The sequence below is a fragment of the Manis pentadactyla genome, chromosome 10 (genome assembly GCF_030020395.1).
Source record: "Manis pentadactyla isolate mManPen7 chromosome 10, mManPen7.hap1, whole genome shotgun sequence".
Taxonomy (NCBI): domain Eukaryota; kingdom Metazoa; phylum Chordata; class Mammalia; order Pholidota; family Manidae; genus Manis; species Manis pentadactyla.
Window position 1 is genome coordinate 100,417,595 of NC_080028.1, and position 26,917 is coordinate 100,444,511.

The following is a 26,917-nucleotide window of genomic DNA, read 5'->3' on the forward strand; positions in this document are numbered from 1 at the left end:
CCTCTGGGACAGAAGGGAGAGGTCGGAGTGCTTGCTGGCCAGGGTAGCTTACCGCACAGGGGAGTAGGGTCCATGGGCACCAAGCCCCAGGCACCTAGGTGGATGTCAGCGGCCGCCAGCGTGCAAGCAGGTGGGAGCTCCTGGGTGCCACAGGCATTCTGGAGGCACAGGCTGAGGAACGGCGTGGAGTTCACCTGAAACCCAGTGCCCACAGTCACTGTCCCCTTAGGAGGCTCACAGGCTCATTTGGGGCTAGTGGCCTGCACAGGCTTCCAGGTATAGCGTCACAGTCACCACCCTGAAGCCGTTTCCCCAACTGGAGTGTGGGTCCTGGAAGAAGGCCTTGCAGGTGGGGCTTTGTCCTGGGCAACCTGCCGAGTTTCCTCTGTGGCCCCACAGTCGTTACCCACCTGGTGGGACAAACCTAAGACTCAGGCCTTCCGACTGGACCTCCTTTCTCTTGGGCAGCTCTACCAGCTGCATCAGCCTCGGAACCTCAGCAAGTGGGGCCACACATCCACCTGCAGCCACGGGGCCCTAGTGAGGAAGGGCTGGCCCTCCAGCTCACCTGCCCGGCCAGGGTGAACTCCTCGAGGCTGCTGGCCACTCTGCCATCGGGCAGCATCAGCTCATTGCCAGCCTCATTGTCGCTGGTGCCCAGAAGGCTGGCAGACATGCCTGTGGGGCCCATGCGGACACTGTACCCTGAGAGCCTGTCCCTAGTTGTGCTAACCAGGGTTGGAGGGGTGGCCAAACACTGCGACCCCTACACCACCAGCCTAGGTTCTAAACTTCATATAAGGGAGAGGAGAAAGGGGGAAAGCCAGGGGACTGCAGAAAGCGTTTGTTCTTCCCAGGTGACCAGTTTGAAGGGTTCGGGCATATGAGCAGTGCCGCGAGCCCTGGGCTGGAACCCGGCTGTGGCAGCATGGACTCATAAATTAACCTCGGTCTGGTCACCCGTACACCGACGGCGGTCAGGGAGCACAGCTCTGCTCGTCCGTCCGCAGTCAGAGCTGCCTCCCGGTCTGGAGGAGGGACTGTTCCCGATGTGATCAAAGCAGGGAGGCATGGCCTTTGACCTTCCTCCAGTTCAGACCATTTGGACTGTTCTTCCCATGCCCGCTTGAGTTGCAAGCCCCCAGGGAGTCCTGGGCTCCAGCCCCACCAGGGCACTGGGAGTGCAGCTCATGGGGGAGCGTGGCCACGGCCCTGGGAGCTGACTGCCATCTATGCGAGGCCAGGCCAGCAGGTGCGGGGCTGCCAGCGAGGGCACAGACTCACCGTGGAGCCAGAGGCCCCACGTCAGGCTGCAGAGGCCAGCTTGGATGTCACAGGAGCAAGAGACGTCCTCTGCACTGGTCAGATCGATCTCGGGGACGTGTTTCCACATCTTGGCAGGAGGCAGATCCAGGTCCGGACAGCTCCCCATAGGTAGGGAGGTGTCGTATAGCCTGTAGGTCTGGGGCCCGAGACGTGACAGGAGACAGGGAAGCACTGGCCCTGTGGCCCTCTAGGTGGCTGTCCCCTCCCCCTCTCACATGCTCACCTCCAGGCTGGGGTAGAGCATGGGGGTGGTGTGCTTCAGCTCCACGCGCAGAGATGTGAGCCCTGAGCCTGCCCCGCTCACCGTCAGGGATAACAGGTTATGAGCAAACTCTTTGGCCAGGAGCAGGCTGCCACAGTGGGCACCCAAATCCCACACCTGGCCATCGAAGGTCACCACGTACCTGGGCCCGGCCCCCATGGCATGATCTGGCAAGGAGAGGCCCCAGGAAGGGTGAGAAGGGCCAGCTCTGCCCCCTGCAGTGGGGGCCCACGGGCACCCCAGGAGGCTGGAGCGCACCTTGCCCACTCTGTGGCCAGTGTCCTCTTGGGCAGCCAATTTGGTGATCAGAAGGGACAAGGACTGATCCAGGCCTGAACCTTCTGCTGCGTGAGAAGCTGTCACAGAAGGTTACATATTACACATGTCGGGAATCTGTGACAGGCTGGGGATAGTGGCTAAGGGATTCAGAGTGTCCTTGGGGAAAGGAAAATGTCCTACAATTGACTGTGGAGATGAAGGCCCTGAGCCACTGCATCCCCACGTGCAGTAGAGGAACCCCGCCCTGGTACAGCAGTCCCGGCCACACCCTGGGCACTCGTTACCCATAGGAGTGAGCGACGTTGCTGGATCCTCTTGGCAGAGCTGGAAACCATGTCCCACAGAGGGCCATACTCCAAGCCTCTGCACCATGTCCAGTCCCAGCACAACCCGTGGCTGCAGGCCCTGCCTGACCGAGCGTCTGGACTCAACTGGCCACCTTCTGGCTCTGAATGGAGGTCTGCCTTTTGCTTCCCTGCATGGCCCACTGGGCAGGGGCTGGCCTGGAGCCCTGAGCTGCACACCACACCTCTGTACTTGGCCCAGGCTTTTATATTCCAGACAAAAGCTTGGATTTGTAGGCCAGGCCCAGTTCTGTAGGACCTTGGGAAGCCCAAGAGCAGAGATGGGCCCACGCTGCCAAGCCCTGCTGCCATGGAGGAGGCTGGCACGAGACTCACACTCAGAGGGGCCCCCCGGCGGGTGGTGTTTGAGCCGGTAGCACTGAGCCAGGAGGTTGGTCCTGGACAGCTCTCGGAGCGGCCGCAGCAGCTTCTCCTCCACCAGGTAACTGGTCACCCGAGCCACATCCAGGGGCTCGTCCCCTGCGGGCAGCAGGGGCATCATCACCACCACGGAGCAGTTCCTAGAGGGAACACAGAGCTGCTGGGAGCCACCAGCATGAGCTGTACCCATCACACCTCCCTCCCATAGCTGCAGGAGGTGACACGCAGGGTCCTGCCCAGAATGGCTTTACCAGCATCCGCCTCCTGTCAGGGAGGGAGCCGTCTTTGTCTTGGGAAATAGCATGAGGAGGAAGGGACAGGCTGGGGTGTGTGTGACACAGATGCCTTATCTTGCTCTAAGGGGTGAACTATGCACTGCCCGCCAGGGCCGGGGGTCAGTGTAGGGCCCATATGTGGGGCTCTGTGAGGGTGCAGAAGCATTGGCAGAAATGCGGTCAGAGCCAAAGGGAACCTCAGGAATTTTACCATTGAGAGAGGGCTCTGGAACTTTCTCAGGATGCAGAATGGGGGTCAGTTGACCTTTCGGGATCTAAAGGAACAGAGAACTCAGCCCACTTTGTGGTTGGTGGGGTGGGGAATACTTCCCACCCTCTGTTTAGGTAGAGAAGCAGTTCCTTCCCCCAGCAAGGGCAGGGGCCCTGCAGCTGGGGCAGGAAGCAGCCTTGAAGGCCTCCTGCTCCCTGAATCCCTCTAAGGGCTCCAGCATCCACGGGCGCCCTATTTAGAGCTGGACTCAAGCCCAAATGACCCCCAGCCGGGCTCCAGTCTGAGGGGAAGGGGCTACAAGCCTATGAATGCAGGCAGCCTCTGGAAGCTGCGAAAAGGAAAGGAATGGCTTTTCCCCTACAGCCTGTACAAGGAACCAGCCCTTGTCTTTAGCCCTTTTGATTTCAGGCTTCTGACCCCCAGAACTATGCAAGAATACATGTGTGTTGTTTTCAGCCACTGACTTTTTTATTATTTGCTACGGCAGCAATGGGAACAAAGCCCCGATCTGCTACCCCTACAGGCACCCTCACCGCTCCATAAGTGGACCCTCTGTCCTTCCAGTTGTCAAGCCAAAAGCCTTGGTACCACCCCTGCCTCCTGTCACCACCTACATCTATCTGTCAGGAAATACTACAGGCTGGACCTTAAAACTCATCCAGAATCTGACCCCCCCACACTCCCTCCACAGCTGCCATTGCTCAGTGGAGCCACCTTCTCATCTCACCAGGACCACCACAACTGAGGCCTACTTTATACCAGGGTCCCCACTTGTATCCACAGCACCCCTTGCTCCCATCTTTATTCTCAACACCAGGGTCAGAGTGATCTTCTTACGTGGAAGACAGTTCACATCCTTCCCCAGCTCAACATCTTCTGAGCATTCCCATTCAGAGTAGGTACCAAATTCCTCACAAACATGCCAGGCCACCTGGAACGCTTTTGCCTCTCAGACTGATCCTCCTCCTCACACCCTCCACTCTAGCCCCACTGGCTTCCTTGATATTCCTCAAGCAAGCCAGCCATGTTCCCACCTCTGGCCCTTTGCACCAGCTACGCCCTCCGCCTGGCACTCTCGTCCCACGATGTCTGCACAGCTTACTCCCTCTACTCCTTCAAGTCCTTGTTCAAACGCTGCCTTCTCACTGAAGCTGCCATGGGGGTCACACTATTTAGCCCCCCACCCACTGGTCTTGCCTCATTTTCTCTGTGGCATTTTCCACCTAACATACTAGACCAGAGGTTGGTAAACTGGTCACAGGCTGAATCCAGCCTGTGTTCTGTTGTTTTGGATGGGCTGTACGCTAAAAATGGCTTTTATGTGTTTAAAAGATTATTTAAAAACAAAAAGAAACACATGAGAGTCCATCAGGCCTACACAGCCTGAACACTTTACCCTCAGGCCCTTTGTAGGCAAGGTTTGCCAACCCCTGGTGGAGATAACCTGGTTAAGGAATTTAGTGGCCATCTCCCCAGTAATCTGTGGCCTCCATGAGCGCACCGGTCTGTCATGTTCACGGCTGTATCTGTACTTAAGACAGTGCCTGCTCAGAGAATGTGCTCATCAACTATCTATGAATGAAGAAGCTCCTCGATTTCCTCAGCCGGGAAACGGGGATTGAAGAGGCCTGTGTCACAAGGAGGTCATAAGGAGTAACGCCCAGCGCGCTCCAGCACAGGGTCTGGCGTGCGGCAGGAGAGGAGGAAAGGACAGGCTCTCGTTACCTGGCCGAGAAGCTGTACAGGTCCACCAAGGGCTTGCAGAGCCGCCTCAGGGCCCAGGAGGAGGTGGCATCGGCCCAAGACAGCGTCTGGTGGGCGGCCTGGAGGGGGAAGGGACAGGAAGAGCCGTCGGAGCCATCCTCACCCGGCAGGCCCACATCCCACCCCTCGACCCACCTCACTGGCTCCACAGTGACCCTCGTGGCTTCGAGGGCTGCCCCAGTGGGCCTGGACAACCAGGTTCCTGGCATCCTGGACACCCAGGCCTCCAGTGGCAGCACGGCCTCCTCAACCAGCTGCTGCCACACCTCCTCTAGGGGGCATAGTGTCACCTCCAAGTAGGCATCGTTCAGCATGGCCAGGGGCCCTGCAATAGGCAGCCACTGCCCAAACCCACGTAGGTAAGCCAGCCCTCACGACACCCCAGGCCTCCATGAAGCACGGCCCGTTACCTGGAATAAGGTGCAGCAGCAGAGGCTCGGCAGGAGTGTTAGGGTGGCGGGCCTGGGACTGCCCCTCTGAGAGGCTCCTTCACACGCTGGGCCCTGCTGGCATCCAGGAACCTGGATTTCAGGAGGGCTTCTGCCATCCTCAGAACCCCTAAGAGGGCCCACTGGGCCTAAACTGTTTGTACAAACACGTGGTTTACGCTAAACACTCCTTTTCCTTTGTGAGTCTGGAATGTTGGCACGTGTCCATCAGAGGCTGCCTGTGTGACCAGCCCCCAGGAAAACCCGGGCTTGGGGTCTCTAACGAGCTCCCCTGGTGGATGACATATGACACGTGGCATCACAGTTCAAAGCTGAGGGAATGGAGGGCGCCCCATGTGACCCCACTGGGCGGGGACCCTGGACGCTTGTGCCTGGTCCCGCCGGGACTGTGGCCGCTGTACCTCTTCCCTCTGCTGATCTTGTTCTGGCTCCTTTCCCTGTAACACCTCAGAGCTGCGAGCACCACTGATGGCGAACAGAGTCCTAGGGAGCCGCCCAACCGGGTGAGCTGAGGGCTTCTGACAGAGGCGTGAGCTGCCAGGCAGGAGCACTAGCCAGAGGGACACCACCCTGGGGCTGGGCAGGGTCATGGGGCTCCCCACTGGGTCCACAATCCTTCCGGCAATCCTGGGCTGTGGAGAGGCTGGCGGTGCCCAGAACCGCCAGGAGGAGGCTCAGGGGAGCAGCCATTCACTGACCAGGACAGAAGCCTCACCCAGAAATACACTGTGGAATCCCACAACAGTGGGCCTAGTGGAAAGAAAGCTGTAAACCTAAGAGGAGTAGGGTGGGGGATGAAGAATCATGGGCAGCAGTCCCAAAAGTAATAAGGCCGCCAGCATACGTGGAAGACCCCAACCCTGACTCCTCTGGGAACCTCTGCTCCCTGTGCACCCCCTCCCTGAAGCCCATGGGCACCAGAGCACCTTGTCCGGTCTGCCCCCTGGTGCCTGCCTCATGCTGGGCACCTTGCTGTCCTTACCTCCCAGCGTGGCACTCAGGTTGGAGAAGGGCTCTTGGACCCACCTCAAGGGTGAGAAATCCAAGGCTCTCAGTGGGAAGTGAGTTGCCCATGGCCGCACGCGCATCTAGCCCTGACACCCAGGACACTGAGGCCCCAGAACCAGGCACCTCCTGCAGCAGGCGGCTGCCCTGTGGGTTGCCTGCCTGGAACCGGCTCTGCAGGCCTCACCTCATACGTCAGGTTCTGCTGCACCCAGCGTTGGCCCCACGACAGATCGAGCTGCTCGCTGAACTCAACTGGGCCCTGCATTAAAGTCCCACAAGCTCTGAGGGTGCCCAGGTGGGGCAGGTTTCCTGGAGCTGACAGGGAGGAGGAGAGAGTATGTGGCTCAGAGCCAGCCAGGGGCCCAGAGTTAGGGACTGTGTTGGCTCTGCAGGCCAGCCAGTGTGTACCTGCCCCAGGGAGGCAGCCGGGCAGCCCCCAGAGAAGGTGCTGTGCACGGAGGAACAAAAAGGCTTCCTACAGTATGGGAGAATATGTTCGTAAATGATTTATCCCATAAGGGTCAATGTCCAAAATACATGAAGAGCTTACATGCCTCAACACCAAAGAACAAATAACCCAATGAAAAAATGGGTGGAGGATCTGAACAAACACTCCTCCAAAGAAATGCAGATGGCCCAAAAGCACATGAAAAGATGCTCCACATCACTAATCATAAGGGAAATGCAAATTAAAACCACAATACGATATCACCTCACACCAGTAATGATGGCCAGCTTCGAAAAGTCTAACAACAACAAATGCTCGCAAGGATGCGGAGAAAGGGGAAACCTCCTACACTGCTGGTGGGAATGTGATCTAGTTCAACCATTGTGGAAAGGAATCTGGAGGTTCCTCTGAAAACTAAAAATAGAAATACCATTTGACCCGGGAATCAAACTACTTGGAATTTACCCAACAAACACAATTTCTCAGATTCAAAAAGACATATGCACTAATATGTTTATCGCCGCACTTTTTACAATAGCCAAGATATGGAAGCAACCTCAATGTCCATCAGTACATGAATGGATAAAGAAAATGTGGTACATATACAGAATGGAAAACTATTCACCCATAAGAAAGAAACAAATCCTACCATTTGGAACAACATGGACAGAGCTGGAGGACATTATGCTCAGTGAAATAAGCCAGGCGGAGAAAGACAAATGCCAAATGATTTCCCTCATTTGTGAAGTATTGCAATGAAGCAAAACTGAAGGAACAAAACAGCAGCAGACTCAGTGATTCCAAGAATGAACTAGTGGTTACCAAAGGGGACGTGTGTTGGGAGGACGGGTGGGGAGGGAGGGAGAAGGGGTTCGAGGGGTATTATGTTTAGTACACATGCTGTTGCACAGAGAAGGCACATAGTAGATCTGTGGCATCTTACTACACTGACGGACAGTGACTACTTTGGGGTATGGGTGGGGACTTGAAAATATGGGTACATGTAGTAACCACATTGTTTTTTTCATGTGAAACCTTCATAAGACTGTATATCAATCATACCTTAAGAAAAATAAATTAATAAAAAAAAGACAATGTGGGCTGTAGCCTGTCGGTGGGGCTTGCCACTGAACTTTGAAGAAGTCAGCAGAGCCCAGGAGGAGTGCCTGTGGGATTATGATCGGGATTATGTTCAATCTACAGCCGTTATAGCAAGAACCGTCATCTAACTGAATCTTCGAATATGTGAACATATCACCTCTGTTCATTTATTCAAGTGTTTCCTTAATTTTTCTCAGTAATGCTTTTTACTTTTTATTAAGGTATCATTGATATTCACTGTTATGAAGGATTCACATGAGCACCATGGTGGTCACTAGATTCACCCATATTACCAAGTCCACCCATCCTCCATTGCAGTCACTGTCCCTCAGTGTAGTAAGATGCTGTGGAGTCACTATTTGCCTTCTCTGTGCTGTACTGCCCTCCCCATTAACACCTCCGTTATGTTTGCTAAACATAATGCCCGTTAATTCCCTTCCCCCTCTCTCGCCACACAACCTTTCTCGGTATGTTTTATTACTTTCGCTGCAGTTTCCCAGCGGTCCCCTCCGCATCCTCTACACCTGAGCGAAAGTTTATCTCCGTGCTGGGTGCAGCGTCCTCTCCCTAGCGACAAGGTTCCCGCCGTGGAGCGAGCGGCCCTAGGTCTGAGGAACGTGGTGTCGTAAAGCCGCGAGTGTCGTAAACCAGGTGCGGCGCGGAGAGGCGCAGGACGTGGCTGGAGCATTGGGACGGCCGCAGGAGGAGCAGACGGCCGGCCTCAGGTGTGGGCGCGGAGAGCCGGCGGTGCAGCAACGGTGAGTAGCGGAGGGGAGCGGGGAGCGGCGGAGTGAGGGGGAGCCGGGCAGCTGGGGCGGCCGAGCAGGAGCGGCCAAGTGGATCGGAGCGCTGTCTGCCCGCCGCAGCTGCCGGAGCCGCGCCGCGCCGCGCCGCGTCCGCTCCGCTCTCCCTGAGCCGTCGCGTCTCTCCCCTGGTCTGTGTCCGGCTGGCCGCTCCTGCCGCCGCTGCCGCCCCCCGGGACGGCTCGCCGCCGCCGCCTCCCCGGCGCTGGGCGGGCGGCCGGGACGCGGCCGGCCAGTTTTCTGGTCTGGGCGGAGCGGGTTTTGCCCGGTCTTCAGCCCCTCGCCGGGCCGGGCCGGGCCGGGCCGGGCCGGGCCCGGCTGCGGGCTGCATGTCGGCGCGCGCGGACCGGGCTGGGCCGGCGGCGATGAGGTTGGGACCGGCCGGCGAGGCGCGCCCGCGGAATGGGGGGCGGCGGGCCGGGGGCGCGGGGCACTCAGCGGCCCCGCTCCTCGGGTCCCGGCTGGCCACGGCGAGGCGAGCCCCGGGAGTGCGGTCCACGTTCCGTGGGGGGCTGGCATGGCGGCCGGGAACTCCGGGCATCAGCGGGCACCTACTTGCCGCCGTGGGAGACCTGGAGCTGGCGGCGAGCTGGGCGGCAGGTGACTTTGCGGAGTTGTTACCCGGTCTCAGGGACGGGGAGGCACCAGAGACAGATCCCCTCGCCCGGGAGAGCTGCTTTTCCGCGCCGGGATGGCGCTCTGCGTGGACGCCTTTTTTCTCTTTGGTGTTTTTGGGGGAAGTTGTTATCCGGCCAGAGTCGCGGAGCGCTGCACCCGGGTAATGGAGCTTGGATGGCGCGCTGGGCCTTGGGTGGCAGGCGGGTGGGGGAGGAGCGAACGGACCGAGGGTCGTGCGCGTCCGCTGCCGGCGTTGCAGCTGCAGTGTTTACTGATTTGTGTGAGTTGCTTGCGTGTGTGCTTATCTCGGGGGCGATTCTGTGCTGTTCTCTACCTCTTGTTCAGTGAGCAGTGAAATGTCTGCTGCCTGCTGTTGTCTGGACAGGTCCTGTGGCGAGAGGAGGGAGACTTGTGCGCCCGGAGGCGGCGGGCACTGGCGAGGTCCCCCGCCTAGAGATCGGGTACCTGTTTGTATAGTAATGGGCGGCAACGACCCTGCCGCCGGCTGCAGCCCAGGCTGTGTTAGGAATTTCGCGTAGGTTTCTGACCAAGCGGCTCCTTTTGGCTCCTGCGTTGTATGTATGTCTGTATGTCTGTAAGTATGTAAGTATGTATGTATGTATTTGTTTGTTTATTTATTTATTTGTTTGTTTAACTATCTAGTTAGTTAGTTAGTATCATTAATATTCACTTACCTGAGCAGCATAGTGGTTACTAGATTGTCCCCATTATCAAGTCCCCACCACATACCCCATTACAGTCACTGTCCTGCGTTATTTTTCAAACGAGTTTTTAGGACTAGGGCAGTAAAGGTGCCTATGTTGGTGGGATTGCTGTACCTTCCAGTAAAATGAGGAAATGTGTGTTTGAGTGCCAACTCTCTGCCGCTACCCAGGCTCCCTGGCTCCCTTTCTCCCTCCCCTCCTGGACGCGAAACTCGAGTTTCTGTAACTAACCGTTCCTGGCAGTTTTAGATTTTGTGCGGGATTTCCTGTCTAGAAGCAGATACCAAGATTTTAACTGGTTCATGATGTTTCCTTCCAGTTGTAAACACTTACAATATATTGGACTGACCCTGAAATCACTGCTTTCATGAGTGATTTTTAGTTATTCGAGTAAACATTTGCTTTTTTAATTAATTGATTATTTATTTATTTATTTTGGTATAATTCATATACACTTACATTAGCAACACTGTGGTTACTAGATTTCCCCCTGTTATCAAGTCCCCACCACATACCCCATTACAGTCACTGTCTATCAGCATAGTAAGATGCTATAGAATCACTACTTGTCTTCTCTGTGCTATACTGCCTTGCCCGTGCCTACCCTCCCCAACCCCCTACATTATGTGTGCCAATCGTAATGCACCCTTTTCCCCTTATCCCTCCCTTCCCACCCATCCTCCCCAGTCTCTTTCCCTTTAGTCACTGTTAGTCCATTCTTGGGTTCTGTGATTCAGTTTTTTTCTTTGTTCTTATACTCGACATATGAGTGAAATCATTTGATACTTGTCTTTCTCCGCCTGGCTTATTTCCCTGAGCATAATACCCGTCTAGCTCCATCCATGTTGTTGCAAATGGTAGGATTTGTTTTCTTCTTATGGCTGACTAATATTCCATTGTGTATATGTACCACATCTTCTTTATCCATTCATCTACTGTCGGACGCTTAGGTTGCTTCCATTTCTTGGCTATTGTAAGTGGTGCTGCGATAAACCTAGGGGTGCATCTGTCTTTTTCAAACCGGGCTGCTGCGTTCTCAGGTTAAATTCTTAGGGGTGGAATTCCTGGGCCAAATGGCATTTCTATGTTGAGTTTTTTGAGGAACCTCCGTAATGCTTTCCACAAAGGTTGAACTAATTTACATTCCCGCCAGCAGTGTAGGAGGGTTCCCCTTTCTCCACAACCTCGCCAGCATGTGTTGTTGTTTGTCTTTTGGGTGGTGGCCATCCTGACTGTTGTGAGGTGATATCTCATTGTGGTTTAAATTTGCATTTCTCTGATAATTAGCGATGTGGAGCATCTTTTCATGTGCCTCTTGGCCATCTGAATTTCTTCTTTGGAGATGTGTGTGTTCAGATCCTCTGCCTATTTTTTAGTCGGGTTATTTGCCGTTTGGTTGTTGAGGTGCATGAGCTCTTTATATTTTGGCTGTCAACCCCTTATGATATATGTCATTTATGAATATATCCTCCCATACTGTAGAGATGCCTTTTTCTTCCACTGATGGTGTCCTTTGCTGGACAGAAGCTTTTTACGTTGATAGAGTCCCACTTGTTCATCTTTGCTTTTGTTTCCCTTGTCCGAGGAGGCATGTTCATGAAAAAGCTGCTCATGTTTATATTCAAGAGACTTTTGCCTATAATTTACTTCTAAGAGTTTTATTGTTTCATGACTCACATTCAGGTCTTTGATCCATCTCGTTTACTTTTGTGTATGGAGTTGGACCGTAATCCCATGTCATTCTCTCTCTCACATGTAGCTGTCCAGTTTTGCCAACACCAGGTATGGAAGAGGCTATCATTTCCCCATTGTATGTCCGTCCATCCTTCCTTTATCATATATTAATTGGCTGTGTATGTGTGGGTTATATCTCCGTCTTCTATTCTGTTCCTTAGATCTACAGGTCTGTTTTTGTATCAGTACCAAATTGTCTTGATTACTGTGACTCTGTAGTAGAACTTGAAGTTGGGGAGTGTAATGCCCCTCACTCCCGCTTTATTCTTCCTTCTCAGGATTTCTTTGGCTATTCAGGGTCTTTTGTTGTTCCACATGACTCTTAGAGCTATTTGCTCCAGTTTGTTGAAGAATGCTATAGGTATTTTGATAGGGATGGTTCAGGAACCTGGTTTGTGTGTTAAGTTCTTGGGGGTTGTCTGGTCGGGTAAAACTAAACTTACCCAGACGTGGTCATAGACAAGGTCCAGGCTTTCCCCACCCCTACCACGGTGGCAGTCCGTCGTCCAAGAGCTTTTGAGTGTTTTGGGCTCCTGGAGGGTGTTTACCCCGCACTTGGCACAAATTCTGAGGGCCTCATGCCAGTCAGTACAAAAGTGCATCAGGTGGGACCTTGATGTGACCTGTGCAGCTGTGTTCACTGCTACTAAGCAAGCAGTCAAGGCCGTTATAGTCCTTGAGTGTAATGGATTCATGAAGGCCATGTGAGCTAGATGTTCATGTAAACGGAGATGGTTACGGATGGGGCCTTTGGCAGTGGCTTGAGTAGACACGCCAACTTGTTGGATTCTGGCCACAATTATGGAAAGGAGAAGAGGTCTGGTGGCTGTTTAAATAGAGGAGCTACTGGCTTCTGTGTATCACGCCTTCCTTGCTATGGTGCGCATCACCGGAACAGCTCCAACCAAGGTAATAACCACCTATCCCATCGCGGCGTGGGCGCGAGGCTTGACCCAAAGCCAGGGAGTGGCATGGCGCAGACGCCTTCACTGACTAAATGGGGGTGCAAACTTGCAGCAGCATAGCACCATCTCCGATAGCCCCTTGAGTGGAGATCTCCGATGCTTATTTGGGCAAGAGACATATACGAGTGGAAAGGAAGAAGAACTTGCACTTGAGCCATTGGTAGGCGAGAGTCCTTATCAGCAGGGAAAAGCCCCTATACCTGAAGATGGTTGGTATACAGACCGCTCTACCCGTGGGCATACCTCGAAGTGGAAGGCTGTGTCTTTCTGTCCTAAGAGAAAGACAATATGGGTGTTAGAGGGCAGAGAGGGGAAGAGCAGTCAGTGGTCTGAGTTACGGGCAGTATGGCTCCCTATCAACCAGGATGATCACGCCCTCCCCTCTATTTCTGTGTAGGGATCATACCTGCGTGTGTTCCTCGGCCTGTGTCTCGGGACGGAGTCAGTGTCTGGAAGGGTGACTTCCTAAGCCGACACAACGAGGCGCTCTGTCTGCACCTGAGGATCCAGACTTCCCTTCTTCTGGGCCGGTGAGCCCAGGCCTCCGTGGTCCCGGGAGCGCTCACACAGCGAGCAGGCTGCGGTCTCGCTTCCACACCGGGAGCTCTGGGTCAAACGCTTGGATCTGGAAGGCAGGTGGCTCTGGCCTCAGGTGGCCCTTCATTCATCACCCAGCCTACAGTTCCTTTTCGCCTCCAGATCCCACGATCCCGTGTTCCCCCACTGCAGTCCGGCCCCCCTACCCACAGATCCCAGCTGCTCACACACCTCCTCACACTCTTCCCGGGAGACCCAGGCCTTCCAGCCCATGGATTGGGCGAATTGGACTCGCTGTTGGCGGAACAGACGACTCTTGGAATGGTCGTTCCCATAGAGGTGCCAAAGGATGGCCAGTTTGTGGCCCTCGTCCTCCTCTATGTCGTTGGCCAGGTAGCTGGGGAGAGACATCGGGCTGCTGGTCAGGAGCAAGACGGGAAGGATCCCCAACCGAGGTCAGCTTCCAAGGAGAGGCACAGGCTGAACTTGATAAAGGACCTACGGGAGCCCTACCAGCGTCACACAGGGCCACCCAGTCATCAAGAAGCCACTGCGGGGCAGGGACCTGAAGGGCACCTCTCACAGCTGGATGCTGAAGACAAAGGCCCTCGGGGAGGCCTGAGGGCGAGCAGTGCAGTTTCCATGCAATGTCCCCATCATCTTCCCTGTGCCCTTTAAAGCGGTTGTATGTGCGCACCCTGTGGCTCCCTGCGGAGTGAGCATGTGTGCGTATCCAGAGGGCAGGAACTGACTAGCCGGTTTCTGTAGTCCTAGCTTCCCTACCATGTGGCTCAGGCTGGAGGATGGGTGCCACGTGCCCTTCTCAAGGCTCTCCTCCCAACCCTCCTAGTCCCTGGCACAGAATGCAGTCTACAAGATTTCGTTGAATGAATGGATGGACGGATGGATGGACGCTTTTGTCTCACAGTCAAATGCCATACTGATCGCCTCATGGACTCAGTGTAGCTTAAACGTTTGCAACACAAAGTAGCGTGCTGAGGGCTTTATGAACATGTGGATATTTTGACAAGACCTGCCTGCAACGGTGTCTGGTCTGATGGTTTGGAGAAGGGGAGGGGGGAGTTAGGAAGTGAAGTAACTATTACCCGGAACGTGACATGACACTAGGATTTTAGCTGATGTGCTACTGGGGGACTGCAGTTAGAGGTCCAGGGGAGGCGTGGGAACAGTTGTGCTCCTTGCACCAACTTTAAGGATAGGTCATTTTCTTCCAATATATATATGTCTGAAAGACACCTACAAGTCAGAAGACACAATGTGAAAACAGAGGGAAGGGATTTCAGACGGAGCATTGGAAGAAAGCAGTGCAATGTCAGGACCATAAGCAAGTGTGATGCTGACTGTGGGGAGGGTTGAGTTCAGACTGAGAAGGCTGGCCTCGGCTTAGAACCCCCTTAGCCGGTGGCATTGCTGAGGAGGGGCGGGGAGCATTAGACCTGTGTTCTCCGAGGATTTGGGGCGTGTAAAGCCTCGTAGGGAGCACGGGTGGGGAATGCTTACACCCGGTCTGTGTCACATGACGAGGGCCTGCATTGTGGCGTCCGCCTGGGAAGCCAGAGGAGGACGGTCCACTTGATGTGGACTCAGGCAGGAGAGCGGCCGAGGCTTCTGAGGGAGGCGGTGCGGTCTCAAGCCTGGCCACCTGGGGACAGCGTGGTGCCCATTCTGTCCCTCCTCAGGAGGGTTTTGTGTGGTCTTTTGTTTGTTCCTGTGTTTTAACTGGTGTTAGGCTTGTCTGTCTCCACAGACAACAGTATAGAAACCGCTGTTATAATCCTATCCTTGGTATACCAAAGTGAACAGTACATGTGGAGTAAGAAAAGAGAACAGATGCAACGTCAGCGTCCCACACCTCTCCATCCACCCTCCCAGAGGACTGAATGTTGATGGCCGGCCACTGACAGCAATACTCACAGAGCTATGAAGAAGTGAATTCGCTGGTACTGCCAGGAGGGGAGGCCAGCCCGGCTGAAATACGCTATGACCATGGCCAGGAGATACTGAGGAAGAGGAGAATGCCACAGGAGAGTTGTCACATCCCAGAAGAGGAAGGACGGAGGGGTGAGGGAGGGGGTGGCTGGGACAGACCCCGCCCGTGTGGGGAGAGGGACTTTAGGACGCTCCTGGATGGCAGGCTTTGCCGGTGGGAAGCTGGGTGTTTAGGACAGCCGCCATCAGAAGGGTCTTTGATAAGCTGGCACAAAGGGGAGTCCCCAGGGCTGAGGCGAGAAGGGACTTCCGGTGGCAGCCATAGGGGCGGACCCCAGAGGAGTGGGAGTGGGGGTAGGGCTGCCCCTTCACACACAAGGTGCCTCCAGGCCCCGCAAAGGGCAGTGTGGACAAGGCACCGAGTTGGAGAGAGAGGCGAGACTGTGGGTTTAGAAGGCTTCCCTCTAGCCCCCCACGGGTAGATGCTGGAGAGGGAACACATCTCAGTGGAGAAAGTTACCTTGTCAGATACCCTCAGATTTTTGTCCCAGGCCAGGAATCTTTTCACAACACGGTCCCCTGGGAGGAGAGGCACAGGTTAGACGGACAGCCGGAGCAGGGCTGTGCAGAGAGCAGCCGTGCCTCCTGACGGGACCTTTTGGGGTGGGGAGGCTGAGGTGCACTCATTGGGCCAGAAAGGCGGTGCCACCCTTTTTTGGTGACTAGGGGGGGCAGGCATTTTCTCCCTTGACGGTCACATCAATGCTCCCAATGGCCTGTCAGCACCCTGCACGCTGACGGAGGCATTTAGATTTGAGAGCCCCAGGGGTGCAGTGGAAGCCGAGCTTTTGTGTGCCGAGTGCAGACTGCTTCTGCCTCTGGCCTAATCCTGCCTCATTTCTAAGTGTCCCCGGAGGAGTCCTCTGGGAACAGAGAGGTCACCAGCTGACAGGGAATTCTTTTCCATTGGAAAAGTATAGTCACTGGAAGTTTCTCTAAAGGGGAATGGGCTCAGGGTTCCCCCTACCAAGCAGCCTTTTGAAGGCCTCATGGTGCTCGGGCAGCACCGGGGACACCCGCCGTCGCTTCAGCCTCATCTTGAGGCCGCACAGCATGTCCAGGTCCCAGGCGTCCTCCTCGCCCGTGGCTGCCTCCTCCGACTCCTCCTGGAGAGCGGCTGACCTCTCTCGCTTCCCGTGCCGCCCGGAGCCCTCTGGCAGAGGGCTGCTGTGTGCCTGGGCTGCTGGGCAAAGAAACCAGGTGACAGCGTCCAGCTGTTGTCTTTGCGATTCATCCCTCACTCCCTGTGTCCCACCCCACTCCACTCCAACTGTCCCCAAAAGACAAGCTGCCCCCAGTGTCTCTGCTGTCGCAGACCGTGGCCTTCTCCCCAGCCATCTCTCCATCCTTCTCCTTTACTGGCAGCCATTTCTAAGTGTCCCCGGAGGAGTCCTCTGGGAACAGAGAGGTCACCAACTGACAGGGAATTCTTTTCCATTGGAAAAGCATAGTCACTGGAAGTTTCTCTAAAGGGGAATGGGCTCAGGGTTCCCCCTACCAAGCAGCCTTTTGAAGGCCTCGTGGTGCTCGGGCAGCACCGGGGACACCCGCCGTCGCTTCAGCCTCATCTTGAGGCCGCACAGCATGTCCAGGACCCAGGCGTCCTCCTCGCCCATGGCTGCCTCCTCCGACTCCTCCTGGAGAGCGGCCGACCTCTCCCGCTGCCTGCGCCGGCCGGAGCCCTCTGGCGGAGGGCTGCTGTGTGCCTGGGCTGCTGGGCAAAGAAACCAGGCGACAGCGTCCAGCTGTTGTCTTTGCGATTCATCCCTCGGTCCCCGTGTCCCCTCCCACTCCACTCCAACTGTCCCCAAAAGACAAGCTGCCCCCAGTGTCTCTGCTGTCGCAGACCGTGGCCTTCTCCCCAGCCATCTCTCCATCCTTCTCCTTTGCTGGCAGCCATCTGCCCCCATCCACTTTGCCATTGTTCCGTCTCCCCGTTCTCAACACCCTTCCTCATTTAGATAATTCCTCCAGGTGCCCTTCCCCGTGTGTGTCCTTGTCCCCACACCTACACTCTCATCCTCCAGTGCCTGGCCTTCTGAGTGTCTCCTTCCTTCACACAAGCCCCCCTGGGTAGGCCTTCCTGCCGTCGGCTCCCCGTCCTCAAGCCCCTCGTCCCTCCGCTGCCTCACCTGGCTGTCCTGGTCTCTGTGTGTCCAGCATCACATCCGGCTGGTGCCCGGAGGGGCCAGGCTGGGGCCTCTGGCTCACAGCCTGGGAACTCGATGGAACACTGGCCATGATTTCTGCCCGTCTCACCCTCTCCAGGACCAGACCCTGTCCAAAATCCTCTTGTGGTTTCTCACTGAATGTGAGCCCGTTTTCCCTACTCCAAGCTAAGGAGACGCTAGGAGTAGAGAAAGCTCTGAGAAGGTGCTTCTGGCTACCTGTGCTGCCAAGCACCTGTCAACCAGGAGGGTTGGAACCCTTGTGAGGTCATAGGTTGCTGCAACCTAGCAACCAGTTTGAAGGAAATGCAGCCAACTGCCCGTCCAATCCCAACATGGGCAAACAGTGTCTCCTGCCACTGGCCCAAGTTGTGACCACTCCCGAAGATGATCCTCAAGCTGTCCAGGTCACCTTTCAGCCCTCCCCCACAGATGACTTGTCCTCTCCACTCTCCACTTGACACACGGGTGGACTCTCGCCCTCTGTCACATTCTCCTACGGAGCATGTCTAGTGAGTGGCTAGGAAATTCAGGGTAAGAAGAAACAGCCCTACAAGAGTAACATAGGTATGTAAGAAAGATCCCAGGTACATTGACTTGGCCTCAAAAGTTAATGTTAAAACACTTGACAGAACAGAGCTCTTCTGCTCAATATTCACTGACACTAGAGGGACTGTAGTACAGACCACTGTACGGAGGGACGCATCCTCACCCCTCAGGCACCTTTGAGCCCAAGAGGACATTTTGAGGACCTGGAATCATAGAATATGGTACCTGTGCTCATGCCCACTTCAAATGGTCCCTACAATTTCAGCAAGTTTATGGATTTCCCGGAGCCTGCCCCTCAATTCCAATTAAGAAACTCCATTCTCTGTATAAAACTTCCAATTATGTGTATCACGTTTTCCCGGAAATTTCACCACCATTTGTGTATCATATGAATAAAATGTCACATGCACAATGAAAAGGAGTTAAATACCTAGGAATAATCCTAACCAAGGAAGTGAAAGGCCTTTACCCTGAAAACTACAAGACACTCTTAAGAGAAATTAAAGAGGACACTAACCAATGGGAATTCATCCCATGCTCTTTGCCAGGAAGAATTAATATAGTCAAAATGGCCATCCTGCCTAAAGCAATCTACAGATTTAATGCAATCCCTATCAAAGTACCTACACCATTCTTAAATGAACTAGAGCAAATAGTTCTGAAATTCATATGGAACCACAAAAGACCCCAAATAGCCAGAGCAATCCTGAGAAGAAAGAATAAAGTGGGGGAAATTATGCTCCCTGACTTCAAGCTCTACTACAAAGCAACAGTAATCAAGACAATTTGGTACTGGCACAAGAACAGACCCATAGACCAGTGGAACAGTATAGAGGAGGCAGATAATAACCCAAACATATATGGTCATTAATATACAACAAAGGGGCCATAGATATGCAATGGGGAAATGACAGCCTCGTCACCAGCTGGTGTTCGCAAAACTAGACAGCTACATGTAAGAGAATGAGACTGAATTATTTTCAAACCCTATACACAAAAGTAAACTCAAAATGGATCAAAGACCTGAATGTGGGTCATGAAACCATAAAACTCTTAGAAAAATAAAATAGGCAAAATCTCTTGGACATAAACATGAGCAACTTCTTCATGAACATATCTCCCCGGGCAAGGGAAACAAAAGCAAAAATGTACAAGTGGGTCTATATCAAACTAAAAAGCTTCTGTACAGCAAAGGACACCATCAATAGAACAAAAAGACATCCTACAATACGGGAGAACATATTCATAAATGACATGTCTGACAAGGGGTTGACATCCAAATTATATAAAGAGCTCACGCAGCTCATCACACAAAAAGCAAATAAGCCAACTAAAAAATGGGTAGAGGAGCTGAACAGACACTTCTCCAAAGAAGAAATTCAGATGACCAACAGTCACATGAGAAGATGCTCCACATCCCTAATCATCAGAGAAATGCAAATTAAAACCACAATGAGATATCATCTCACAGAAGTTAAGATGCCAACATCCAAAATACAAAGAGCAACAAAGATGCCAAGAAAGGAGAACCCCCCTACACTGCTGGTGGGAATGTAAACTATTTCGACCATTGTGGAAAGCAGTATGGATGTTTCTTAAAAAACTAAAAATAGACATAACATTTGACCCAGAAATTCCACTCCTAGGAATTTACTCTAAGAATACAGCAGCCCAGTTTGAAAAAGACAGATGCACCCCTATGTTTATCACAGCACTATTTACAATAGCCAAGAAATGGAAGCAGCCTAATTGTCCATCAGTAGATGAATGGATAAAGAAGATGTGGTACATATACACAATGGAATATTATTCAGTCATGAGAAGAAAACAAATCATACCATTTGTAGCAACATGGATGGAGCTAGAGGGTATTATGCTCAGTGAAATAAGCCAGGTGGAGAAGGACAAATATCAAATGATTACACTCATCTGTGGAGTATAAGAACAAAGAAAAAAGTGAAGGAACAGCACAGAGGCAGACTCATAGAACCCAAGGATGGACTAACAGTTACCAAAGGGAAAGGAACTGGGAAGGATGGGTGGGAAGGGAGGGATAAGGGGGAGAAAAGAGGCATTACGATTATCACACATAATGTAGCAGGGAGCATCACGGGAAAGGCAGTGTATGCAGAGAAGACTAGTAATGATTCTGTAGCATCTTGCTGCACTGATGGGTAGTGAGTGTAATGGAGTATGTGGGGGGGACTTGATATTGAGGGAAGTCTAGTGACCATAATGTTCAAGTAATTTTACATTTACGATACCAAAATATACAACAACAACAACAAAAATGCCACATGCAGAAAAAGACTTAGTGGGAAAACCTCCAATTCAGGAGAGACAAGGATGTTTTGTGAAGGTGGGGGCACACAGGGGCACAGACGCAGACTGGAAACCACCCACTTGAAGGCCTGCCACAAGCCAGGTGGCTTCTCCTGAGCTCTGAGCCTCTCCTTTTCACCTGGGCATCTGAATCTCACGTTTTCTTTTTCAATTTTTACTGTGGTAAAATAACATAAAACTTACTGTTTGACCCCATTTTTAAGGGGACAGTTCTGTGGCACTGAGCACTTTAAACTTTGCAGCTGTCCCTGACCATCCATCTCCAGATTGACACTATACACTCATTAAAGAGCACCTGCCCCGTCTCCCCTCCACTCCCTGGCACCCACCATCCTCCCCTCTGTCTCTATAGCTTTGGCTCTTCTGGGTCCCTCATTTAAGTGGAATCCTACAAAACTGGTCCATTTGTGTGTGGCTTATTTCATTCAGCACAGTGTCCTCAAGGGCCACTTATGTGGCAGCACACACCAGAACTCCCTTTTTAAGGATGAATAATATGCATTTTATATACATATACACATACCACATTTTACTTATCCATCCATCAGATATTTGGGTTGTTCCCGCATTTTGGCTCTGCGTCTTACTTTTGATCTGTTGCTTGAACTTTGGTGAGAAGGACATCCCTTTTTCAGGATATGCCTGAAGTTTTATTTTGTATTTTGATGACTTCCATTGTCATCAATGGAATGTTTAGACCATACCAAGGATGAGTAAAGTCCAATCAGTTCATCTGGAAAACAATATGGAGGTTCCAAAAAGATTAAAAATAGAACCGGCATATGAACCAGCAATTCCACTTATGGGTGTTCATCCAAGGCAGATGAAAACAGGATCTTGAGATGTGTGCACTCCCATGGCCACCTCAGTATTATTCACATTTTCCAAGATAGGGAAGCAATCTAAGTGGCCATCAGCAGATAAATGGATAAAGAAGATGTAGTTGACAGATACTGATCTGCACAGAATGGAATATTATTCACCCACGAGAAAGATGGAAATCCTGTATGGATGGACCTGAAGGGTATTATGCTAAGTGAAAGAGGCCACACAGATAAAGGCAAGTTCTGTGTGGTCTTGCTTCCATGTGGAATCTAAAAAAAAAATCAAATTCAAAGAAACAGAAAGGAGAGAAGGGTTTCTGAGGGGCTGAGCAGTGGTCTCTGAGCTTCCCCTTCTGTGACCCGTATTGAAGCCCCAGGAAAATGACAGTGAGTCCTAAAGGACAGAAAAGAATTCTGTGATGGGGGCTGAGGGGGGTGCTTAGTGCTGACCTCTTTGATCCTGTGCCTGAATTATTAAGGGCTACTTATTAAAGGCAGCTGTTGGTCTTTAACTTTTATGTGGTCCCCTTCCCCTATGGCTGAAATACTCTTAGTGGACCCCAAAATAACCTTAGTTGTATTGCTAGTCCTTGCCTATCTGACAAGTGTTATACAAAAAGTGGTCTAAATACCAAAGTGCCCATTTCCATGCTCTGCTATTGTTTTGAAATAAAGATTCATCCTTCGTAAGACATTTTCAGGATTGTCTCATTTTCTTTGTTGTTATAGCAAGTCCTTCCCCTGCCATGTGGGTTTAAATTTCTTTGTCTATAAAATAAAATAATTATGATGATCTGAAAGGTGCTTTCCTGTGTTAACATAACCAATGCAGTGAGAAAGTAGCGACAGCAAAATTGACATTACAAGGGACACAGTGTTTGGGGCAAATTGTACCCCCAAAACTCCTATGTTGGAGTCCAACACCTACTGGAAATAAGGCCTTTACAGATACAATCAAGTTAAAGTGAGGTGATTAGGGTGGACCTTAATCCAGTATGACTAGTGTCCTTATAAAAGATGGAAATTTGAACATAGAGTCACACAGATAGAAGAAAGACACCATGAAGAAAAAGAGAGAGGGCAGAACCATCTGCAAGCTAAGGAGAGAGGCCGTGGACACATCCTTCCCCCACAGCCCTCAGAGAGAACCAACCCTTCTCACAGACACCTTGATGTTCTGGCCTCCAGACTGTAAGACAGTAGACTTCTGTGGTTTAAGCCGCTCTGTTTGTGGTATTTTGTTATTACGTCCTTAGGAAACCGATAGACCAGTATTTTGAATGAGAAGGAATTCTGATTTGATAGTCACTTTCCTGACCCTGCTGCTTCCCCTTCCTTTAAAGTAAGATGGGTCCCTAGCCATCAAAGAAGAACCCGTTATTTTATGCCAGATCGTAAACATGAGCTTTCTTAGTTTCTGATGGTTCCCGGTCAGAGTAGCTGCATAAGCCGCGTAAGAGATGGCTGAAAGCTTTTAAGAGAATGATTTCCAAATCTTGAAGATGGGAGCCAGTTATCTTCATAAAATTGATGCATTAAAGAGAAAATAATTAGGAGAAAACTTGTTTTACAGGCAACAGCCTAAAAAATTAAGTGTGGATAGACTTCTTCAAGTAATGTCAAAACATGAAAACTATGAAGAGGAAGTGAAAGATTTGGATACAACATATTAGCAATGTTTCTCTGAGAAAAGAAGTGAAAGATTTGGATACAACATATTAGCAATGTTTCTCTGAGAAAATAAAAGTTAATTAAGCTAAAAAGATAGATGACAAATTGGGGGAATATTTGTGTTTTACTCAAATACAAATACAAATAGAGAAAGTTTTCTATTCTAAATAGCAGTATATGAAGAGAGCTGAATGAAGCCACAGTAAAAGGTGGATTTCTGGCCAAGATGGACTCACAGGGCAGAACGTACCCTCCCAGATTAAACAAGCTTTCAATACAGGGGATGTGAAATGACTGTTTTTAGCCGTTTGGAGAGAGGGGTGAGCCCCGAGAGCAATCCAGCTCACGGCCCAGGGAGTGTCCTGGTCACTGTACAGCGCAGGGGACCTGGGAGCGCAGCACGGCGCTGAGCTGCAGGGACACAGTGGAATGTTGAGTGGGGCACGGCAGCTGGGAATCAGCAGGCACAGAGCCAGAGCCGGGCGGGTGCAGAGGCCATCCCAGTCTTGAGGTGAGCACCGGTCAGTGCAGGCGGGGAAGGGAAAAACTGGCGGCCGGGACCCAGATTAGGAGTGCTGTGTGTTCTCACGGTTGGGCGCCAGGTAATCAGTGCAGCTTCCATCCTTCTGATGAAAATGGAAAACAGCAGAGAAATGAACCCTTGGAGTTTCCCAGAGGACGGTGGTCCTGTCACCTGAATTCCAGAATTCCAGGAATTCAGGCCACGGCCAAGCTTACCAGCCGCAAGACCTGGGCAAGACTTCCTGGTGATTCCACCACTGTGAAGAGCAATTTTGGAGAGGCACACGTTTTGTGCAGGATTAGTTTAGTGCAGTAGTTTAGTGGGGGAAATCGGAAATGGGTTATGTGCCCATTCATTTGGATGAATCCATACTGACTATTCCTTTTAAAAGAAAAATTGCTTGAGAAAAGTTTAATATAAATAATTCCTCTGTCCCTTTCATATGTATCTAAATCGTTTAGAAAGCTAAATACGTCCGTTGTCAGCATTATAGCCCAGGAATGTCTTTCCTAATTGGTGAGAGCCATCGCTTTGAAATGTAAACCTCAAAGAACACTGTCCTCTCCATCACCACAGGAGTTTAGGCTAGCAGGTAGGCACCTTGTTCTGAACTGTAACCACCGCTTGTCAGATCTGAGAAGTTTTGTTTTTCCTTTGGATGAGGGCAATTAACTAGCATAATGGTGACCCGGAATACCAGGTGAATTTAGGATGAACAATGGCAGAATATATAACAAAAAACTCTTACATCTAACAGGGTACCGTGTATCTTGAATTCATGTGTGTAATGAATTGTATCTGCTGACCTACATAAAAAGAAGAGGAGCTACATAAAATCACGAGGCTCTTGCCTTCCTAATTCCCACATATGTGGAGAGGATGTTCCCTGTTGGAGGGAGATTTCAATACCCGCCCCTGCTCCCCGCTTTTAAGAAACAATCGACGAAGAACAAGGATATATTATTTCACCGAAAAGCAGTGCTAAATCATTGTCCTTAGGATCCCACATTTGAAAAGTGACATTTTTACATAACATAAACATAATCCTGTTTAAGAAGCAAGATCCGGGTATCTCTTTTCTTCCGATTTCTGTGTGTGCTCTGATTTTTCTAGTTTTTATGCATTAGTTGTGTAGAAATGCTACAATTTCCATCTACGTCCCCTTCCTTGGAGGAACCATGTGCCCGTTGGTAATACGGTTTTAAGTCACGGCTGGACATTAATCGCATCCTATTATTACTAGTACTTTTAGTGAACCTTCTATTATCTCAGCGAAGTGAACACGGCACACCCTTTCCTTCCTCTTTTGATTGGGGGGAATCTCAGTTGAACCCGAAAGACCTCAGGGCAAAGGACCAGGGATCCGGGACGCAATCACACAGGCCCTTCTGAGGCGGCTCCTTTCCCTGCTCCTGAACGTAAGCTGGTCGCGGAGCCCCCATCCCGCCGCCCTAGCTCTCCGCACAGCGCCTCAAACCCGCCAGGTGAGATTTAGACTTGAAAGAATTTCCCTAAACTGACGGCGCGTGGACTTATGGGAAAGAGAGTCCTGGCATTTGTGGAGCTAGCGGGCGTGCGGCCCGGCAGGCGGACTTCCGGCGTCTTCAGCGCGAGTGTCGCTGGCCGTGGGGGAGCGTTCGCGCCGGCGCAGTGCCGCCGCGTCGACCTCGCTTCCTGTCCGTGTGCAGGTCACCGCTGGCCCGGTTTCCCAGGCTTTGGCCTCCGGCGGGCGAGGATCCCGGTCCTCAGGAGCTGGTGGCCGTCCGACTGGGCTGGCACCCAGCGGGCGCGTGGCTGTGCGGGCAAGGGTTCACACGGGCTGGCCGAGTGGCCGGCGGGCGGACGCCCGGCCGAGGCGCTATCGGGAAGGGCCCGGAGGCCGCTGCGGGCCGGGAGGCGCTTGTCCCGGGGGGCCGAGCCCGCCCCTCGGCCCGCGACCGTGCGCGGTGCAGCGGAGGTGGCCGGAGGGGCGCGCCCGCAGGAGCAAAGGGCCCAGAGCCCGAGCGCTGCGAGCAAATCGGCGAGTCCCGGCGGGGAAGCTGGGCTCTGGAGAGCGTGCCCCGAACGGGACGCGAGAGCAGCGCGAGACTCTGCGGCCGTGCTCGGGGCCGGTGCTCCCCGAACTTGGGAGTTGCAGGTTGCTGAGCAGCAGGCGGGCCCCCAGCCTCGGCCGCTGACGTGGTCCCTAGTCCTGCCTTCTCGCCGGACACCGCCGCCTCCCCTCGCCCTCTCCAGACTCTGAACAGGTCACCAGGAGTCCTTCAGCACCTTTGTTGTCTGGCCTGAGTGAAGCTGATCCCCTCGGTTCCGCCCTGTGGAGCACACAGTGTAGTCCATGCGGGACAGGTGTGCAGGGTTCTCTCCTGCCGCCTGGTTGACGGAGGGAGAGGTTGGACCTGAGAAGGGAGGGGACTTGTCCAAGGTCCTGGGTCTGTGGTGGGGTTGGTAACAGGGCTCCAACTCCCTAACAGGTATATTGGTCTGTCCAATATATTGGTTTTCTTAATAATAGGTTTTATGTGCAGTGGTAACCAATTTTAATCAGAAAAATGAGAAACAAAACCGTGCCTCGATGCACATTTATCCCATTTTTGACAGCTCATTTTCTCCGTTCCTGAGGATTCTTTGATTCTAAACAGTTTAAGGGAACAGTAAGAAAATATATAAGCAGTATAGTGGGGATTAATTTATTGTTGCAGCCTTTATTTAATGGGGCCAGGCTGTTTGAAAAAGGAATCGATGGGTATATTTATCGTCGGAGTCACCCGTCGAATTGCCTTCTGCTATTCTTGGATGACGTGCTTTTCCTGGATCCGCCTTTTAGCCCCTTATGAGTATTCTCAGGGTGTCCGATTTTAGAGAGCTTTTTTGATGGTTCTTAGCAGGCGTTTCCTGCCTAGGCAGGCCGCATTACTCATGACTCACTTGCTTCTCCTCCTCTAGGTCCACCGTTAGCAGCCTCTACACTTGTCCAAGAGCATCAGAAAATGAACGACTCCCAGGTGAGTTCTCCTATGTGTGTGCTCCTGCAATTTGGTAATGCATTTTAGGAGGTGTATAAGATCCATACTTGAAAATGGGAGTGTAGAAATAGAGAAAATGCATTATCATGTAAAAACGAGTTATGAGAGTCTCAGGTCAGCACCAAGAGTCTGTGGAGGTCATTTGTGTAGGTAGTAGAATAGTTGAGGTATATTGAAGTAGACTTGCAAAGGTGACTGGTGGGTCTGACAGTCACAGAGAAAGGTGATACATTGCATGACTCGGATTGACTGTGTGAGTAGCTGACACTTTTGTTACTTTTGGGTTTTAAAGATTTCCTACGACTTGTATAAACATCTTTGTTAAAACTGACATAATTAAGCTTTCCTAACGACAACCCTGAATTCATTCCAATGTGTGGCTTATTCTTGGTGCCTATCTAAGCCAAGGGCCTGCTGCCTAAGGAAAACTTGGTGCATGTAATTTTTCCAGACACCAAAACACTGTGATCCAAGTTGTGGTTTGTGTATTTCGCCTTGCAGTTCTGCCGGTTTTTGATGCATGTTTATCGTTAGGTATGTAAACACTGAAGATTG

The 26,917-nt window shown here is 52.0% G+C and overlaps 3 protein-coding genes across 7 annotated transcripts in view; 1 reads left to right on the forward strand and 2 right to left on the reverse strand.

Annotated features, from left to right (window-relative positions):
• Positions 1–915: 915 nt before the first annotated feature.
• Positions 916–6,585, reverse strand: LOC130679393 (uncharacterized). Its single transcript, XM_057488003.1, has 4 exons — positions 6,505–6,585; positions 5,714–5,944; positions 4,825–5,204; positions 916–2,732 (listed from the first exon to the last, which is right to left on the reverse strand). The coding sequence occupies exons 1-4, from the start codon at positions 6,583–6,585 to the stop codon at positions 1,958–1,960; spliced, it is 1,467 nt and encodes a 488-aa protein (XP_057343986.1). The 3' UTR covers positions 916–1,957.
• A 1,969-nt stretch (positions 6,586–8,554) lies between these two features.
• RBAK (RB associated KRAB zinc finger) overlaps positions 8,555–26,917 on the forward strand; it is a 39,853-nt gene continuing 21,490 nt past the window's right edge. Inside the window, exons 1-2 of one of the 5 annotated variants that reach the window (XM_057487395.1) lie at positions 8,555–8,627; positions 26,283–26,341. In XM_057487395.1, the coding sequence (XP_057343378.1) occupies positions 26,327–26,341 (15 nt within the window). In that variant the 5' untranslated portion in view covers positions 8,555–8,627; positions 26,283–26,326. Of the gene's footprint in view, positions 8,628–25,370; positions 25,729–26,282; positions 26,342–26,917 lie in introns of those variants that run through there. The other 4 variants (XM_057487391.1, XM_057487396.1, XM_057487393.1 and 1 more) reach the window with 4 other exon arrangements.
• LOC130679178 (putative speedy protein E7) lies at positions 13,220–17,521 on the reverse strand. The gene is made up of 5 exons (XM_057487402.1): positions 16,760–17,521; positions 15,722–15,780; positions 15,187–15,272; positions 13,483–13,648; positions 13,220–13,339 (listed from the first exon to the last, which is right to left on the reverse strand). The coding sequence occupies exons 1-5, from the start codon at positions 17,181–17,183 to the stop codon at positions 13,277–13,279; spliced, it is 798 nt and encodes a 265-aa protein (XP_057343385.1). The 5' UTR covers positions 17,184–17,521; the 3' UTR covers positions 13,220–13,276.